The sequence below is a fragment of the Staurois parvus genome, unplaced genomic scaffold (assembly GCF_062004578.1).
Source record: "Staurois parvus isolate SC_StPar_1 unplaced genomic scaffold, SC_StPar_1.0 ptg000525l, whole genome shotgun sequence".
Taxonomy (NCBI): Eukaryota; Metazoa; Chordata; class Amphibia; order Anura; family Ranidae; genus Staurois; species Staurois parvus.
The window spans coordinates 2,091,460-2,111,551 of record NW_028318321.1 but is presented as its reverse complement, the minus strand read 5'-3'; the positions used below and the strand labels follow the sequence as shown (position 1 = coordinate 2,111,551).

The following is a 20,092-nucleotide window of genomic DNA, read 5'->3' as shown; positions in this document are numbered from 1 at the left end:
AGGACTCCAGCAGACTGTCAGTGTAAGCTGTCTGCTCGTACTTCATACTAGCAAGAAGTTACACAGTGACAGGAAGAATCAATTAACTACCTAGAGCGCTCAACACAGCCCTGCATGGCCGTGCGCTTTTCAAATAGTGACAGCGGGTGAGAGGAGAAGATCTCCATCCTGTTGTCACAGGGAGCAGGTGAATCGAGAAGATGTTTCAAATTCCACCCTAAAAAATGGATGATACATGCAACATGTTCCCAAAGTGAACTTATACTTTAATAATGTACAGGGGCTAGAAAAAAAAACACTACATGATTTCCAGGTGTGAAAGTGATGACGTTTCACATAGAAAGCGGAAGTGATGTAACTTTCGCTTGCTTCTGCTGTGTAATGAGACACCTAGCCAACAGGTGGGAAGGTCTCTCTTTCACTATTCACTGCGTGCGCTGCTAGCAGTACGGAGTCATGTCAGAACTTACTGCCCTTCAAAGAGGGCAAACTGTTGATGCCCGCTTAAGTGGTGCCACTGTGATTGAAGTTGGCAATTTATTTTCAGTTTTTCGAAGTTACGTATCAAAGGTTATGATGGCACATATAGTTTCCAGGAAACCATCGTCTGATAAGCATAAGCTCGGTCCACTTGGTCAACTAACCAAAAAAGACAAAAGGACACTGGGCATGATTGTGACCCTGAATAAGAAAACAACTGCTGCAAAAGTGACCGCAGAACTCAATCTCGGTCCCGTGAAGACTGAGATTGAGCTCTGCAAGTATCATTTGCAGAAATCATCTTATTCCGGGTCAAAATCCCTAGCAGCGCACACAGTGAATGACAAAAGTGAGGTTTCCCACCTGTTAGCTAGGTGTCTTGTCACACAGCGGAAGCAAAAAAAAAAAAATATTACATCATTTCCGCTTTCAACCCCTGTATCTGAACTGTTTAAATGTTTAGAGTTCATCCTCTTCTTCCAGTAAATGGTATTTAACCTATTCTCCTGCCAGAAAATAATATATAGCTGCACTCATTTCTTGACTGAAAGTGGCACTAAACGCAAAAGCAAACATTTACACTCACTGGCCACTTTATTAGGTACACATGTTCAATTGCTTGGTAACACAAATTGCTAATCAGCCAATCACATGGAAGCAACTCAATACATTATTCATACTAAACTTAATTTCACCTTGACAGACACAAAGGTAACAAACCTGAGGAATCTCATCTCCTCGCTCTTGGAGTCATTATCAGTCACAATCTTGGAGGTTGTGACACTCACTTCTACTCCATCAACAATGAACTTTCTAGTCTTCTTCAGAGTTTTCTTCTGTCTTTTTGTATCCTTGAGAATGAAATCACATGTGAGGAAAGTATTACAAAATACTTTAAGAGCTTTAAGGATTTCAAGTACATACCAATTCAAATGCCTTCATCTCAGATTATGAGAGATGTAAAAAATAACATTTACTGTTCCAAAGATTTTGATAGCAGTCTAAGGCCAGCCATAGATGGACTGAAATTCTGTCAGTTCAGCAGGACGCAGACAAATTTTGATCCATATATGGGTAGGCTGGTTGTACTAAAGTCAATATATCAATCAACTTCAGTATAACCAGCCTGTTATTGTATTCTGATGACTGAGAAACCTCTCGCTGTCAGAATACAGTACCGTAGTGGGATTACCCCATCAACACTGACTGTGTTGATGGCTGAATTGAAGGAAAGAAACCTGCATAATCTCTGGTCAGTCTAAATGAACAATGTACCGTTTTCTAAGCAAACAAATTGAATATCCTGGCTAGAACATTTATTTGAAAAAAATCTTTGGGCATAGCCTTCTTAGCCTGGTCTGTAGACATACAATGAGATAAAAGACATAGTGAAGCGCACACACAGACAAAACCATTTTGAGAAGTTTTCAGCTCATTTGCTCACTTCTTCTCCCAAGACAAGGTTAACATGAATGCTCTGCTCAGGGAAACAGAAACCAATGCAAACCTGACAGAGGCTCTAACCTTCCCCACTGTGTGAGCATCTTTCAATGCAGGACTACTGTGAGCCTAGACCAGCCTCAAGACGAATCCCCAGACTGTGTGTCTATGACAGCCTGGGCTCACAGGAAGGGACTGAAAGACTCTGACCCATCATTCAACCTGGAAGAAGAGATGGGTGGGAGCAGGGAAAAAAAACTAGCATTACACTGTAAATATAACATTTTATGTAACTTAACATTATTGGTGGACACTCTTCCCCAATACAAACACTTTGAAGAGCGTTCAACGAAACCCCTCAGTTAAATGCTCTATTTTCTTACCTGTATAGATATTGACCCTGATTCTTTACTCTTAGTTAAGAAACTTGATATAGACAAATTCAAGTCCATGCTGCCGCTATCAGCAGTTGATCCCATTCCAGAATCAGAATCAATTTCCTTTTGATTTTCTGCTTCTCTTGACTGAGACTCTTCTGTTTTTTCTTTCTTTTCTTCTTCAGCAGCAATGACACTAATACTAGGTACACCAACTTGGGAATCATCCACTGGGGCAACAGCATTATCATTGGAATTCACAGCATCATCCTGAGGAAGACTTTGGATGGACTCTTTATCAGACTGTGGAGCTGAAGATACATTTTCACTTGAAAGATCCTTTGTACCATCATCAGGATCTCTGCTTGGGTCTTCTGTTTGGTCATCTGTTTTATTAGGGAACGATGGTGCAAGTTCGCCATCACCATTTACATGATTTACTTCATTTGCATCTTCTATTTTTAGGTCATCCTGATTCTTTGAATCAATGTTTATATTAGATGGACCTTCTTTTATTTCTAGGCCTCTGTCATGCTCAGGTGAGCCCTCGGCAGTCTCAGATTTTGTTTTAGAACCTATTTCAACTACCTCTTTTATATCATCAACGTTAGGTACAGCAGTTATTTCTTTAATTTCATCATTAGTGCTTGCTGTCAGATCAAACATTTCATCAACAGATACTTCTCTTGTACCACCATTTTCCTCAACATGAGGTTCAGGTTTCTGCTCCTCTGGAAGATCCACCTCAGGAAACTGATCTGTTGTTTCAGGAACATTCTCATTATTTGGCACACATATTATGTCTGATTTTACATTATCTGCTTCTTTCTCATTCGTAATTTCTCCCTCTTCAGATATGGGAACAGGTGGTCTGATCTCAGACTCTGCAGTTGTAGGCTGATCTTTCTTTTCTTCAACCACTACTGGATGTGAGGGCACGTCTGCCTTTTCTGGTAGGCTGTCAGCACCTGAAAGAGAAACTGCCACACCAACTTCATCATTCTTTTCCTTTACATTGTCCTCTTTCACAGGTATGGCAGTCTTCTCAGCATCTGGCATTTCATTTTCTTTCCTGGTGACCTCTGGAGTGGCGGGCTTCTGAACATCAGGAGTTTCCTCCGTTCTCACTTTAGCAGCATCTGATATGTTATCCTGATTTAGGGATTTATCTTCATCCTCAGCAGCCGTAGGTTTTTCAGAAACAGGTTCAAGAGTTGAAGCATTCTGGGAAAGTTTATCATCTTCCAAGCTAGCTATGCTAAGGTCTGAAGAAGCCCGTTTACTGTCTGGAACAGGCTAAAAAAAAAAAAAGAACATTAAAAAAAGCTGAAAAGTGTTGAGCAACATACACAAATTAATATTAACGTATATCTAAAGTCTATATTTTTATTTGTTCTGGACAGAGTATGGAATGATTCAAAACCCTGTCAGTTTTTTGTTTTTGCCTTCTTGTCCTCGAGACACAGCAGGAAATCTGCATAAAATAAGGGAAATGTCCTCTTGCACTGTCGTCACCAGAACAACTTGCCCTGTTGCAAAAATGTTCCTGGTGACAGACTAATCTTTTAGATTTACTGTATTTTCAGTCCTGGTTCCAATGGTCACTAGGGTACATAAAGAACAGCAAATCCCTCCAGTGGAACAAAGCAATACAAAGCCTGACAGAGGCTCTACTCTTCCACAGTCTAAAAAAAGAAAAGAAAACATTTTTTTGCTGCATTAGATATACTTTATCAGTTTAAAAAAAAAAATCTGACATGGAAACATTTTATTCCCTTTTCATTTTCTACTTTTTGTTGACCTGAATCAGGAACATTATTCCAGTGTTTTAGCAACAGTTACAATTTTCCATTTGAGTAAACATCTACTTGTATAGTACAATTTCTTTATCTATAAACACAACACAAAGTCTTTATCTACTATAAGCCCCATTCATACTACACAAAAGACATGAAATATGAACAAAACATGTCCCTCTATAATGGGTACTTGTCTCAATTAAGAGCAGCGACATTTCTGTCTGCTGCTTCATTCCTCTGCTATCAGCAAGAGTCACTTCTGACAAGTTTTTCTGACAGCAAGAGAAAAAAAGGCTACAGGGAAGGGACCTTCAGCAGATTGACAGCCCCAGCTCTGTTCCAGTGAACTGTGTGGAGGGTGGTATGTCTCTTTCCTCCAATCAGCTCTCAGAGCTCTCCTTACTGAGCTCTGCAGAATGTAACTTCAGCTCTCTGCCCCCTTTTTTCTGGAAGCTTAGAGAAGCTGTATACCATCTGTACTTTGAATGGATGTAGAGAAAAGAAGAAGACTGCAGATAAACAGTGCGTGACATCAGATCCCCGCCCCCTGCTTCCAGAAGTTCAGAAATGATATGTAAATTCTGTATTTAAATGGCTGTGGAGAAGACAGGGTTGCAGATAAACAGGTCCAACTTATGTAGGAAGATTTGTTTCATCTCTGTGTATCACCTGAGGCCAGTCACTTCACTGGGTATATCTAAGGGTTTACAACCACTTTAAGCTGTACAGAATGCATACAATTTGCAAGCAATACTATCATAAAACCTCAAATCTTAGAAAAAACAAAAACACTAACCAAAGAGGACTCTGCCTCCTCCTCCTCCTCCTCTTCTTTAGCGTCTTCCATTTCCTCCAAAACCTCGGCCTTGGCTTCCGCAATCAGCTCTCGTACGGGCTTGTTGGAGTGAACCACAGACACAAATGGGTGCTAAAGACAAAAGCATCCAAATTTTGCTCATTAACATGCAAAGTATAAAACCCTTGCTATATAAAGTGCCTGTATTTTCCGTTACCTGTAGCAACTGAGCAGTATTCCAGCGGTTATCAATATTTTTCTCTAAGCATTTCCTTAAAAAGTCACTAAAATCCTTTGACCTAAAACAAGAAATAAGTAACAGATTTATATTCTTATCCATGATTTATTTCATTACCATTTAAGGTCCGTGCAGACTAGGAGCAGAACAAATGCCAGAACCTCTGGCAGAAAAAGCAACATATAAATGCTCGTATGGCGCAAGAGTTTAGAGTTTGTGGGCATTTGCTTTTATAAGCTTTTTTTTCCCCCAAAAGCCTTCCCCTCTGCTAATTTTTTCAATGTACACTTGAAAATGTTAAATGCTCCTAAACACCGCATTTATGATTTTTTTTTTTTTTTGCGCCTAAAATTACTTTTGAAGACACACTAGTCCAAACCCTCCTCTTGAAATGTTCCTCTAAATGCCCTATATGCATGGACACAGGAGAAGACTGAGCTGCTTCTACAGGCAGGAGAAAAAAAAGCAAAACTCCCTGTATGGACCCTCAAAGTGTCTGTCGCTTCTTAAAAATGTATTCCTAAGAATTTTTCCTGAGACAAAAAGCTCCCTGAAAGACAGCAAGTTTGCACTTCTCTGTGTAAAGCAATATAGTCCTGGCAGGGTCTTCAGCAGTCGCCAATTCCAGGTGTGTCAAATGCATGGCCTACTGCTACCTGTTAAGATTCCTCCCATCTGACTTCTACGTTACTACAGGACACAGTAGTACTGTAGGGGCTGCCTGGAGGAGCTACTAAGTGCATTAGTGGACCAGGCATAATGCACACTCACATGTCAACACTTTTGCCAGACGCTATTCACACTTGCACAGGAGTTCAAACATGTCATCTACCAGAAAGGTCAGATTTCAAAGTCTCTTTAACCATCTCAATACCACTGTATATATATATACATATATATATATATATATATATATATATATATATATATATATATATATATATATATATATATATATATATATTCACACACGGCTTTGTGTTGAGGTGGTTATACTGGGATCATGCTTGAGGCTACAAACATGATTCCAGTACCTTTTGCTTTTTTTACAGGAGGCAATTCCCGGCACAGTAAAAGTGATCAAAGTGGCTTAGTAGCTTCTCATCTCCAGCAAAGACCACATGGTCACAGGACTAGCATTGGGATGCCTTATTGTCTCCTGGAAAAGTATGTATTTTAGCCTTTTTATTACTTTTTATTCGGCTTTCCTAGCAAGATAAAACTTTACGCTGACATTTCAGTATAGGTTTATGTTAAAGTAGCTGTAAAGGCTCAAGTTTTTTTTACCTTCATACAATGTATACATGAAAGTAAGAAACCTCCTGTGTGCTGCTCTCTCTAGCCTCCCCTAATACTTACCTGAGCCCCATCGCGATCCAGTGATGTGCACAAGAGCAACAGCTCTCCAGGTCCCTCCCTCCTCATTGGCTGAGACAGCAGCGGTAGCCAATGAGGAGAGAGCGGGGGCAGGGCCAAACCACACTCTGTCTGAATGGAAAGACAGAGCAGCGGCTTGAGAGCGAGCCTGCTTGGGTGTCCCCATAGCAAGCTGCATGCTATGGGGGCAGGAGGATGGGCAGGGGACACAAGAACAGGAGGATCGGAGCTGCTCTGTTCAAAACCACTGCAAAGTGCAGGTAAGTATGATGTATCTGTTTTTAAAAAAAAAAAATCAGCCTTTAATATCACTTTAAAGGAAAAACACTGGAAATCCTTTCAACCCCTTGTCGTTCTGTACAGGCTTTCTCACAGTAAATGTGTGCAAATGTTTCTTTTATTACACATGAAAATTACACATGAGAGAATGAATGCCACCACCTGTCAGCTATATGTAACAAATATGTTTTTGCTACAGCTTTTCCATTAGTCACTATGTCACATGCTGGTCAATAAACATCAATTTCTATTGGATGATACTGAGCAGTGAGAAAGTAGATGAGCAATATAATTAGTTGAAAATTACAGTATCTGGTAAAAAAAATACAAATGTGGAATGTGAGAAGTGACTGTTAAAAAAAATAAATCTTACCATCTAGAAGGTTGAGCTAATGTAGGAGGCTCAGATTTTGCAATCTTTAGCAACACTCTCATTGGATTTAATTCATGGTGAGGTGGCTCAATCTGAGCCATCTCTATTAAGGTGACGCCAAGAGACCAAACATCAGCTTTAAAATCATAGGGTCTATCCTTGGAAGTTTCACACATCACTACCTCTGGTGCCATCCTAAAATGAAAAAGAGGAGAGAGATGTGAAGCATACCAACACTCAGAAACACAAAAGCATGAACATTCACCTAATTTTCTCTGCAAACAAAAGTCAACTGGAATGTAAAACTCAGCATAAAGCTAAACTCCAAACAACCCGCTAAGAGCACAGATAATATACATCTATGGAAGAGTTTTTACCTGTCAAATGATTTGAAATTCTGTCTGAAGACCTGACCTTTCTCTAACACATACAGGTCTTGTTTCTGCCCCCAGCTTAACACTGGAATGTAAACCGAGAAGCAGCAGCCTAATGAGCTTATCTCCGTTCTTTCCTGCATGCCCCTTGTTAGCACATGAGCCCTGCAGCACAACTGGTTCCCTGTGCTGCTTTTCCCGTCCCAGTTGTATTTTTGCTGTAGAGTTTATTGAAAGAGGCCGATATGAAGAAAACCACAATTGCATTTAAGAAAATACATTTAACCACTTCACACCTGCCCGCCATGTACTGCGGCCAGGCGGCAGCTACAGGCAAAGCGAAGTACCCGTACGGCGCTCTGGCTGTACTATCACATGTGCAGAGCAACCCAACACCTCCCCCGCGACTGCTGCGACACAGCGGAATAAAGATCCCGGTGAACGGGACCCGTTGATCGTGTGATCGCTTTGTGACCACAATGCAGGAAAAGCTGTTATGAATCAATCTCATTCATAACAGCTCTGCTTCTCCTAGTGAGCTGTGATTGTCCCACAACTGTCACATGATACATGGGGCCAATCACAGCACCCTGTACCATATGACCAGCTTCAGCCAATCACAGATCACTATCTTGAGCTGTCAAAAATCTAACTCATTCATGACAGTTCATGAATGAGTTAGGTTCATGACAGCAAGCTTTGCATTGCAGGAGAAATGATCTTTATTTCTCCTGCAAAGCAAAGTGTAAAAAAATCCTTGATCACACAAACACACACACAGTAGTACAATGTTACTATGGTAACATTGTACTATTCTGATAAAAGAATACATATAATAAAAATGTTAAAGAAAAAAATAATAAAAAATACCATATTGAGAATTTTTTTTTTAAATACTTGCCAACCGCTTAACCACATTATGCGGGCGAGCAGCAGCTCTTGGCAAAGTGACATAACCATGCGTCGATTCCTAGTTTGGGGTTTGAACCTGCGCCCCCAGCTGCCCTCCTGGACGGTCCAGGGAGAGAAGAGAGAACACGGCACGGAGTATAAGCACTATATTTTATACACACACACGTTAGATTAGCACATTTAACCCTTTGATCGACCCTATTAACCCTTTGATTGCCCCATCACCCAGCCAGTGCCATTAGTACAGTGTCAGTATATAAAAATTTTCACTGATCACTGCATTCCTTACACTAGTGAGATCAGATAGCGTCAGGGTCAGTAAGCGCCCCACCCAGCCAGGGTCAGCTAGAGTTAGATTGCCCGCACACTATCACACTCATGCTATAGGTCGCTGATCACCCCCATTACTAGTATAGTGTTTGTACAGATCAATGTAATGATCGTACAAAGAACTATACTAGGGCCTGCTTAGTATATTGTCCCCAAAAACGCAGTGTTAGCAGGATCAGCCCCGTTCGCTGCCAGTACTAGCGTTTAGCCCTTCTGTTATTTTTCACGGAAGATTTGTACCAACTGATTATGGGCCAAAGCAATTTATACGCACAACAATACATAGCCGCCCACCCAAATTCAGCTCTTGCCAGGCAATTCGCTTGGAAACCTATCACGATTTCTGAATTTAAAACGTTTTTGGGCCTAACCCTCAACATGGACATCACAAAAAAGAATGAATTGCGGTCATATTGCTCCACAGACCCAATTCATCATATGCCTATGTTGTCTGCGGTTACATATCTGCCCAAAATGGACCAGCAATATACTGGTATGTCGCTGGACTTTGAGTGGTTATACTGGGATGATGCCTGCAGCTGCAGGCATCATACTGGTAATGTTTTTTTTCAGCTGGCGGTTGGTTTTCAAGTAAAAGCAATCCTAGTGGCCAATTAGCTACTGAATTGTTTTTACGAGCAGCGGGATGTCCCTCAGGGGAATCTCAGAATACAGTCGGCAGATCCGCTGCCTGACCATAGAGCTGATCAGAGACCAGAATGGCTCCAAACATCTCTATAGTCTAAGAAATCAGAAGCTACAAGCATTTCATTATTTCAGTTTCGCAGGATATAAACGATGCCATTTGTAAATTGGGAAAGCATCTGATCACACCGACCTTGGTGAGATCAGATGATGTAAGGGCAGGGAGATATCTAGAGTCTAACAGACCCCAGATTTCTCAAAAAAGAACACCTGTCAATGCCTATTGCAGTCAGATGGGATATTTACATTCCCTGTGATAGCAATAAAAGTGCTTTAAAAAAAAAAAAAAAAAAAAAAGGAGTGTAAAAAGAATAGAAAAAAAAAAAGGAAGAAAAAAAAAGCACCCTTACCCCCTGCGCACGTGCACCTGCATGCGCAAGCATTCACCCCGTGCCGGTATGTAAACAGCGGTTGCACCATGCATGTGCGGTATCGCCATGAACGTCATATCAAGGGCAGGCCTCCTGAGTAAATTAGCGGTGCACCGAAATGAAAATTCTGGTGCCAAAATAAGATACAGAAAATTCAGAATACATTTGGCCGAAAACTGAACTGAAACTGAAATGTCTGCGTATGTGGGGGTGGAGAGGGACCAAATTGTTTGTATTTTTTTCTACTTTCATGTATATTTTTATTTATTCTTTTTAACTTTTGATTTTATTGCTATCACATACAGGACCAACAGTCCGTTATGTGATAGCATATAAGTGACAGGTCCACTTTGTGGGGGGGGGGGGCATTGTGTGCAAGGAGGGGGCAGGAGAGGAGCAGTGTATACACATGAGGTAGCAGTGTGTACAGAAAGACTCCCTCACTGGCTGTCACTATATGCCAGTTTTTAAATGCAATTGCTGACTTTTTTTTCTCTTCACCATAGCTGTCACTTTCCCCAGAGCTTTGTTTCTTTTTAGCTAGGGAAAGAAACTAAAAAAAACTTTGTTTCTTTTACCTCAGGGAAAGTGACAGCTGATTCTCTGAGCTATAGTGAAGAAAAAAAACAGCAATTGCACTTAAAAACCGGCACTGACATATAGTGACAGTCATTCACTGTATACACTGCTCCTCTACTGCCTTTCTCCACCGCCCCCCTCTCACATCTGCAGTACACACAGTCCACTGTATCTGCAAAATTTTTCCTTTCGGCAAAATTCCGACAGAGCTATTTTCTGCCGATATGTTTCGGTGGCCGACTTTTCGGTGCATCCCTAGTGTAAATATAAATTGGTGACCTGTAAAGGCTTTTAAAACGTCACCTATCGATAATAAAATGTATGTACTTTGTTGCCATTACATGGGCATGCACAGTTTTAAAGCATGTCATGTTTGGTATCTATGTACTCGGCGTAACATCATCTTTTATTTGTTATCAAACAATTGGGCAATATATTGTGTTTTTGTGCATTAAAATTCTAAAAAGTGTATTTTTCTTAAAAGATTTGGGTTTGAAAATCTTTTGTGACGTAAAAAATTTCAACACCCACCATTGTATTCTCTAGGGCCTCTGCTTTAAAAAAAAATATATAATGTTTGGGGGTTCAAAGTAATTTTCTAGCAAAAAAACAGTTTTTTCATGTGAACAAAAAGTGTCAGAAAAGGCTTGGTCTTCAAGAGTGGGTGATGCATGGCATAAGCTTCTAATGTTGGCCCTGAAATGCCAGGATAGTAGAAGCAACCTCTCCAAATGGCCCCTTTGTGAAAAGTAGATACTCCAAGGTATTTGCTAGGAGGCATGGTGAGTATTTTGCAGATCTCATTTGCTGCCACATGTTTTTGGAAAACAAAGAAAGAAAACTAAAATGTATTTTTTTTTCAAAACCCTTTGACAAAAATAGTATCTGTAAAATACTCACCATGTCTCTTATCAAATTCCTTGGGGTGTCTACTTTTCAAAAAGGCGTCATTTGGGAAGGGGGGGCGTTTGTACTATGTTGGCATTTTACGGCCTCCAAAACTGTAGTGGGGAAGTGATATGAGGAAACATGCCCTTTGAAAGCCTGAAGGTGGTTATTGGATTTTGGTGGCCTGTATGTAGCTAGGCTGCCAAAAAGTCTCTCACATGTGGTATCCCCATACTCGAGAGAAGTAGAAGAATGTGTTTTGGGGCATTATTCCACATATACCCATGGCATACAAGAGCAATATATCATTAAAGTGACAACTTTGTATATAAAAAAAACTGTAATTTTAAAAAAATGTGTGGCAAAAAATAAAATGTTCCATGGACTCAACATGACTCTCTGCAAAATCCTTGGGGTGTCTACTTTCCAAAAAGGGGTCATTTGTGGGGGGGGGGGGGGGTTGTACTGCCCTAGCATTTTAGCACCTCAAGAAATGTGATAGGCAGTCAGAAAGTAAAAGCTACATAAATTCCAATATATATATATATATATATATATATATATATATATATATATACACACACACACACACATATACACACACACATATACACACATATACACACACACACCATGGTTTGTAGAAGCTATAACTTTCACACAAACCAATTAATATACACGTATTGAGATTTTTTTTTTTTACCAAAGACATCTAGAAGAATACATTTTGGCCTAAATGTATGACTGAGTTTATTGGATATTTTTGATAACCAAAAGTGAAAAATATAGTTTTTTGTTTTTCAAAAGTTTGTCTTTTTTTTTGTTTATAAAACCGCAGATGTGATCAAATACAACCAAAAGAAAGCTCTATTTGTGTGCAAAAAGGACATAAATTTTGTGTGGTTACAGCACTGCACGACCTCGCAATTACCAGTTGAAATAGCGCAGTGCCGAACAGCAAAAAAATGCCCTGGTCATGAAGGAGGGTAAATCCTCTGGAGGGCAAGTGGTTAAAGATGTATTTTTGAGTATATAGAGTTGCATTAATCTTTAGTTTTGAATATCTGCCAGAGTTCATCTTTAAAGCACCTTTAGGAAAAAGTAAAAAAGAAGCAACTCACATGCAAGCTGAATGTATGTTAAAGCATGGTGATCTGCCTATCTCCATAATCCTAAAATCAAAACCCAAACCAAAGGTATGTCATTTCTAGCTTCCATATTCCAAAACTCTAATAACACAAGTGTCACTAGAGTACTACAAACCTACTCAGTGTCAAGCTGGTCATAGACCAGCCAAAATTTGGTGAAAAGGGAATGAACATGAATGACCCAGCAGCATGCTCAACACATAAATGATCATTGAAGAACTTATGATGCAGCCCTTTACAGTTTCATAGATCATTTATTATCAGTGCCTATCCTGTGGAGCTTTTAGTGTAACGTTGGGTTTATGGGAAGAAACTGGAGCACCAAAAGGAAACTCGTGCCACCTCCTTTTAGGCAGAACACTGATGTGCACGTTTCTGTGGCTCCACCACCATGTTGAAAAGGAGAAAAAAAAAAAAAACACTCAACTGCCCCATCCATACACTCAATGGGCATGGTGGAATCCTCCCTGCTGAGGTTTTGTATTCTGACAATGAAGAGACTTACTTGCCTTCAGAATACACTGATCTATACTGCAGACTATAGCCTTCAGCGCTGATTGAGCAGGGAAAAATCAAACAGGGTGGTTGTACAGAAGTCAAATCGGTAAATCGACTTCTGTGCAGCCTCACTACCCATACCTGGATTGAAATGTATCCAGTCCCTGCTGAACAGGCCAAATTTCAATCCATGTATGGCTGGCTTTAGATTGTAAGCTCTCATGTGCAGAGCACTCCTAACCCAGTCTTGTACCTTTACGGTCTCCCTTTATTTTGTAAAGCATTATCAGTGCACAAGCCCTGTATATTAATAACACAAAAATAATAAACAAAGCCCTTGCAGACAATGTCAATTGGAATTCAGACCCAAGACCAAGAGCTCCAAGTCAAGACTAACTGAACCCCCATCAAAGAAACCTGTATTTAAGTTTGAGTAAAAAAAAAAAAAGAAAAAAAAAAAAAAAGGTTCATACCAGTAAGGGGTACCAATGAATGAGTCTCTCCTCTGTAACGTCCTAGTGTTCTTAGCAGACACTCCAAAATCAGCTTCAAGTATAAAAAAATAAACATACAAAAACTTGTTATTATGCTTTAGGTAAAGACAAACACTGTCAGAACTTTATAATACTTAATTACATATTTCATCCACCACACTTAATTTCAGACTGCAATAACTGACTACTCATTACATGTATACATGAGAAGCTACATGTCTTAGCAAAACCACAGCAAAGAAAATTTTCCGTTACCATTCTCTAAGAAATCTTCCTCATTTTCTGCAAGGAAAACATCTTCCAGCAGAAACAAATAACTGTATCCCTATATACACACACTATTTATTACAAAGTTGATAAAACTCATACACTTCATGTAAAATGCCTACTGCTTGTACTTTACTGGACGGACGGATGGACACACACAAATTTAGTCCTGGTTCACATATATGCGGCCGTGCGGGCTGCGTTTTGCGTGGGCACAAGTGCCCATTCATTTGAATGGACTCCCGTGCCTCGTGACACGCAGGGAAGAAGTCCCTGCACTTCTCCTGATAACGCAGCCTGCACGGGAACCTCGGTTCCCAGTATGGTTGCGGTTTCCAGTGCTGGTGGCATGCCATTAGAAGTAATGGCACCCGCCCACAAGTCCACATTTCTCTGTGCAGGTGGTACGGCTGCACAGATTTTTGTGCTAATCTGCAGAGGCACCACCCGCACAGATGTGCACCAAGCCTTAATGGATTTCAGAAATCCTATCTTTGGGAAATAGCCCTTAAAAGTCTAAGAAGGCTCAGAAATAAGAAAACTAAAGAAACTCTGTGTACTCTGGATGACACTGACCAGTCCACTTTTCTTCAGATTCCTAAAAAAATCACACGTATTAAAAGGACCATAATGTCTGTTGTATAAAAGCTGAAATCTGATCAAAAAACTATAGTCTATGGGCCAGTTTACACAGACCTATTGCAGAAACACCAGCGCTACCACAAAACATGGTGACATGCTATGCTGTACCATTCAATAAACTACAATGCACCATACAAATGCAGCAATGCACCTGTTCCTTTTTGTGTTGTGGTGCATTGCAGCTCATTCATTTTGAATAGGCTGCCTACTGAAGTGTGCATAATGGCAGCCTGCAATAAGGCATAAACAGACAATAATACAAGGGCCATGTGTATTCTTCTTTGAACCTTGATATTTCTTTCAGAATTGGGTGGTGATCCAGCATGAAACGTGTGGCCTTGTGCAGGAGTTTTCTGTAATAAAGACTGGTCACTGCTATTAGTTAGTTTGCATATAAGTAGCCTTCTGAACATCAGAATCTAAGCCAAATCATCAATAGTTTATACAAAAATGTTTTTGTTTAGGCTAGAGTAGTTCTTTAATCACACAGCAGGCATGGCTTACATTAAAGTAAAAGTGCTAATAACAACCTTTTCCTCATAGAGATGGAAAGGTTTAAATGGTTAAGCAGAACTGAAGACAATACAGAATAAAAACGAAGGATTTTCCTACACACAAGGAACTTCCTGCTAGAAAATTCATAGGGTTCCCAGGCTGTCACTAATCTGCAAATAGATTTAGCCCTGGAGATATCTCTGTCTCTGGAGTGAGTGTTCAGCTACATAGCTTATTTCACCATCCACCGTGATGGTCAAAGCAGTGGTTGGCCTGGGCACATGCCATTTGCGCATACGGTGAGAAACAGGAGTGTATACAGGTGCTAATGGGGCCTTTCAACTATTGCAACTTCTGCTCAACTACCAAATGAGATCCGTGTCTGTAGACCAGAAACAAGTCGAATTATTATACAGGATTTATATAGCACCAACAGTTTACAAAGCACTTTACAATATAAGGGGGGCAGTACAATTACAACACAGTTCAATACAGAAGGAACAGGAGGGCCCTGCTCATTGAGCTTACAATCTAAAGGGAGGGGGAGGTGGTACAAAAGGTAATAGACGCAGGGGCCTGTGCACATCATTGCGTTGTTATAACATGCATGGTACCGCAAGGCATGCTAAAGCAAGATATATGTGTTGGTGCACTGCAGAGCCATGCATTTTAAATGGTATCTCAATACATCTGTGTTGCAGTGCACTGCAACAAATTAGTGAGGATTGCAGTCTGCTGAGTGAAAAAGCAAAATGCAGTTGGTGCAAGTTTAGATCTGTTGCAGTGCATTTAGCAGCCCATTCAAATGAATGAATTGCCTTAACATAACACACATCAACCGTGCCATAACAGCTCTTTATGGTGTGAATGGGTGCTACTAGAAGCAAGTCTAAACAAAAATATTTTTTCTAAAAATAATCTGCATGTGTGTTGTCATGTTAGTCTTGATTGGCTAGAACAAGCATTAAACGCAGTCAGAGGCATATTTCTATAAATAGTTTTGCAGACTTGAACCTTCATATTCTCCAGTACTGTTTATATACATTTATTTAAGTTGATGTAGAGAGCAACCTACAGAGACCAGACAGCATTAAATGTACTTTAAACTAACCACTTACCCAGCTTCACATCACCATCAAGAGTGAGCAGAATGTTTCCAGCCTTTAGATCCCGGTGAATAATTTTAGCTTCATGTAAATAAATCAGCGCCTCTAATGTCTGCTTACACACTACCCGGATCTGAGGTTCTGTCAATGGACGTTCTAGCTCTGAAAACAGAAATCACAGTAATGATCCATCAATATTTTAATGGTGAATACGAAGCTTAGATTTGTAACTATTAAATGCTTGGATTCCATAGCTTATCAAGTAGCAGATGACCACATCTAGTCCTGCCCAATGCTCTCTGCATTAACAACATTGCCCCTGTTGCTAACATTCCTCCTGACACCTTACAAAATGTCCTATAGAAAGCTTTTAACATGGTTCTAAAGGCAGAAGATTTTTTTTCACCTTAATGCATTGTGGGTGGGGGACCTGAGAAGGGGAAAATTGGGTTGCTCTGTGCAAAATCACTGCACAGAGCAGGTAAGTATGACATGTTTATTCATTTTTTTAAGTGTTCTTGCAAGAACACTTATTGTTATCTCACAAATATATTCTTATTCTATCAAAATTTGCCAGCGCTAACTCCTCCCACAATTTTTACACTACAAAGACAAGTAATATATCAAAACGTACGGATTGTTCCCGATCGGATTGCTATTACTTTGTGGAACGTTTCGCCGAATGGTTCACAAAATATCGTGGTTTTTGTGGTGAAATTTTCCCATAGGAATGAATGGAACAACTAGAGTGGGAGCTGACAAAGCTAGAGTGTGGAAGGAAAAATCAGGACATGATTTCTAAACTGTCATCACTCTGTCATTTTCAAGCCCACCTACACATATCTTATATCAAAATGTTCAGCTAACCCTGAGACATACTATGCATCAAAATGTAGGTCTGGGTCTTGTGATTCTCACAATATAAAGCTCTTTGCTGTAGGATTTATACTTTTAAAACTACAATCAACTGCCAGTGAAGTTAGCAAGTTGGAGCAATGTGTTTATAAAAGTTCCTCTCAGCTTGCTCTGACTGAGTGAGTTGCCATAGCAACGGAAGATGAAATGCATTTCTTCATGCTTGCCATGTGTACTGTTTACATTTGATCAATCACTTGGTTAGGGTTGGATGCAAGAACACTTCACACAATTTCCCCAGAAATTGTACCTTTTCTAGTTCTTATTATTATAGCCAAATTTACCACCCTAACTCCTCCCACAGTTTTTACACTACATAGACAGTAATATATCAAACCGTGCGGATTGTTCCCGATTGGTGTGCTATTCCTTTGTGGAACATTTCGCGGAATGGTTCAAGAAATATCAGCGTTTTTGTGGTGAAATTGGTCCCATAGGAATGAATGGCAGAATGCTCAAAACTAGAGTGGGAGCTGACAAAAGCTAGAGTGTGAGCTGAAAAATCAGGACATGATTTCTAAACTGCCATCACTCCCTCATTTTCAAGCCCACCTACACAAATCTTATATCAAAACGTTCAGCAATCCCTGCTGCCACTAAAAATGTCCACGGCTAAGCCACAGTCCTGATAGTTTTCACAATATGACCTTTTGTTTGCAACTCACAGCGCCCATTGACATTGATTGAAACTCCACTCTAGACACCTGAAATTTGAAGGGCAATTTCTAAATTGTGACTGTGCCTTCATTTTTAATATTTCAGAGACATACTATGCATCAAAATGTAGGTCTGGGTCTTGTGATTCTCACAATATAAAGCTCTTTGCTGTAGGATTTATAATTTTAAAACTACAAACGTTTGAAGATGGCAACTGCCAGTGAAGTTAGCATGTTGGAGCAGTGAGTTTATAAAAGCTCCTCTCAGCTTGCTCTGACTGAGTGAGTTGCCATAGCAACCGAAGGTGAGTCACCAGGAAGTAGAGTGAACAAAGCTACAGTGTGATCTGCAAAATAAAAGTTGAAATGCATTTCTTCATGCTTGCCATGTGCACTGTTTACATTTGATCAATCACTTGGTTAGTGTTGGATGCAACACTACTTCACACAATTTCCCCAGAAATTGTACCTTTTCTAGTTTTTACTGTTGTTTTTACAGTTGCTTTTGGGGGCATATGGTGTTTTCTTGTCCTGCCACTAAACACTCCTGCATGTTAGCCTATGTGTCCATACACACAAACTTTTAGAGGTGTTTAGAGGCATATGCGTTCAGAGGTAGGAAAAAGGCGTTAGGTGCGTTTAGCGCTTGAGAGTTAATCTATTTCAATGGTTGGCTGTTAATTCATTTCATTGGCCAGAATAAATAATTTCAAACACTGGAGGTGGTTGAACGCACTTAAATGCGTTACACACTTTTACAAGCGTCAGGCGTTTTTTTTATGCCAAAACACTGTTGTCAGGAGGAAAGGCTTCGAAGAGCTAGAAAAATGTCCTGTGTGCATGACACCTTAGCATTTCTCTCGATAAGCAGCGCTAACTGAGCCCCTATCAACTAGCACTATATATGGGATCAAAACACACACATAAAGTAAATGGTAAATTCCTTGTTTTGTAATACATCTATCTGGTAAAGCTTTGTATTTGGATATGTTTTCAGAAGCCTTGAATCTTGAAAAAAATGCATGACTTACCTAGCATGACCGCGTCTACTGCTCCTCCTGCACAAAATTCAATAAGGATCTATAAAATAAATAAATAAAAATACATAAAAAGAAGCACTCTCAACTGACTATCCTACTGATGAGTAAAAATATATATAGCCTCCATGATAACACCTTGTTTTTTAGTTAGCATTTCTCTATTCTAGCACTAGATCCCCAGTCAATGTGAATAAATGTCCATCCTGACTGATGCACTTAACAGATATAACAGCATATACGAAATGTGAGGAATGAGTTTTGGAGCAAATGTTATATCTAAACATGTTATTAATGTGAATAGAAGCTATACAGAATTACACAGGCCACACCAAAGGCAATTTTCATATAATTTTAAACACCAGCTTTTCAAGACAAAAGGAAAGCAATTGGATCAATACAACCTGCCACTAACAAATCACAACTACTGAAACCATGAAATAAACAAAATCATCGGTGGTCAGGTACCTTCTTTGGTTTAGTCATGGTTGCAATTAAAATCCAGTTGAAACTGCCTATAAATCTTATTTAAGAAAGGACAGCGGCCTTTCTAAATCATTTTAGGCTGCCACAACTTTAATTAAAGTGGCTGTAAACCTCAAACATAAAAAATGAACAAAGCATATCCTTCTATAGCAGTGGTTCTCAACCTTTCTAACGCCGCGACCCCTTAATACAGTTCCTCATGTTGTGGTGACCCCCAACCATAAAATTATTTTCGTTGCTACTTCATAACTGTAATTTTGCAGTGGGAGGAGTAGTGCCACGTCATTGGTGTCAGTGGGAGGAATAGTGTCCCATCACTGATGTCAATGGGAGGAATAGTGTCCCATCACTGATGTCAATGGGAGGAATAGTGCCCCATCGTTGGTGTCAGTGGGGGGAATAGTGCCCCATCGTTGGTGTCAGTGGGGGGAATAGTGCCCCATCGTTGGTGTCAGTGGGGGGAATAGTGCCCCATCGTTGGTGTCAGTGGGGGGAATAGTGCCCCATCGTTGGTGTCAGTGGGGGGAATAGTGCCCCATCGTTGGTGTCAGGGGGAGGAATAGTGCCCCATCGTTGGTGTCAGGGGGAGGAATAGTGCCCCATCGTTGGTGTCAGGGGGAGGAATAGTGCCCCATCGTTGGTGTCAGGGGGAGGAATAGTGCCCCATCGTTGGTGTCAGGGGGAGGAATAGTGCCCCATCGTTGGTGTCAGGGGGAGGAATAGTGCCCCATCGTTGGTGTCAGGGGGAGGAATAGTGCCCCATCGTTGGTGTCAGGGGGAGGAATAGTGCCCCATCGTTGGTGTCAGGGGGAGGAATAGTGCCCCATCGTTGGTGTCAGGGGGAGGAATAGTGCCCCATCGTTGGTGTCAGGGGGAGGAATAGTGCCCCATCGTTGGTGTCAGTGGGAGGAATAGTGCCCCATCGTTGGTGTCAGTGGGAGGAATAGTGCCCCATCGTTGGTGTCAGTGGGAGGAATAGTGCCCCATCGTTGGTGTCAGTGGGAGGAATAGTGCCCCATCGTTGGTGTCA

At 40.5% G+C, this 20,092-nt stretch overlaps 1 protein-coding gene across 3 annotated transcripts in view; it reads right to left on the bottom strand.

Moving 5' to 3' along the window:
- SLK (STE20 like kinase) overlaps positions 1 to 20,092 on the bottom strand; it is a 107,340-nt gene that overhangs the window by 30,548 nt on the left and 56,700 nt on the right. For all 3 annotated transcript variants that reach the window (XM_089690264.1, XM_089690265.1, XM_089690266.1), the window contains exons 3-10: positions 18,571 to 18,619; positions 15,981 to 16,130; positions 13,438 to 13,510; positions 7,160 to 7,354; positions 5,110 to 5,191; positions 4,893 to 5,024; positions 2,304 to 3,593; positions 1,201 to 1,331 (exon numbers count right to left, since the gene is read on the bottom strand). In XM_089690264.1, the coding sequence (XP_089546390.1) occupies positions 1,201 to 1,331; positions 2,304 to 3,593; positions 4,893 to 5,024; positions 5,110 to 5,191; positions 7,160 to 7,354; positions 13,438 to 13,510; positions 15,981 to 16,130; positions 18,571 to 18,619 (2,102 nt within the window). The remainder of the gene's footprint in view (positions 1 to 1,200; positions 1,332 to 2,303; positions 3,594 to 4,892; positions 5,025 to 5,109; positions 5,192 to 7,159; positions 7,355 to 13,437; positions 13,511 to 15,980; positions 16,131 to 18,570; positions 18,620 to 20,092) is intronic.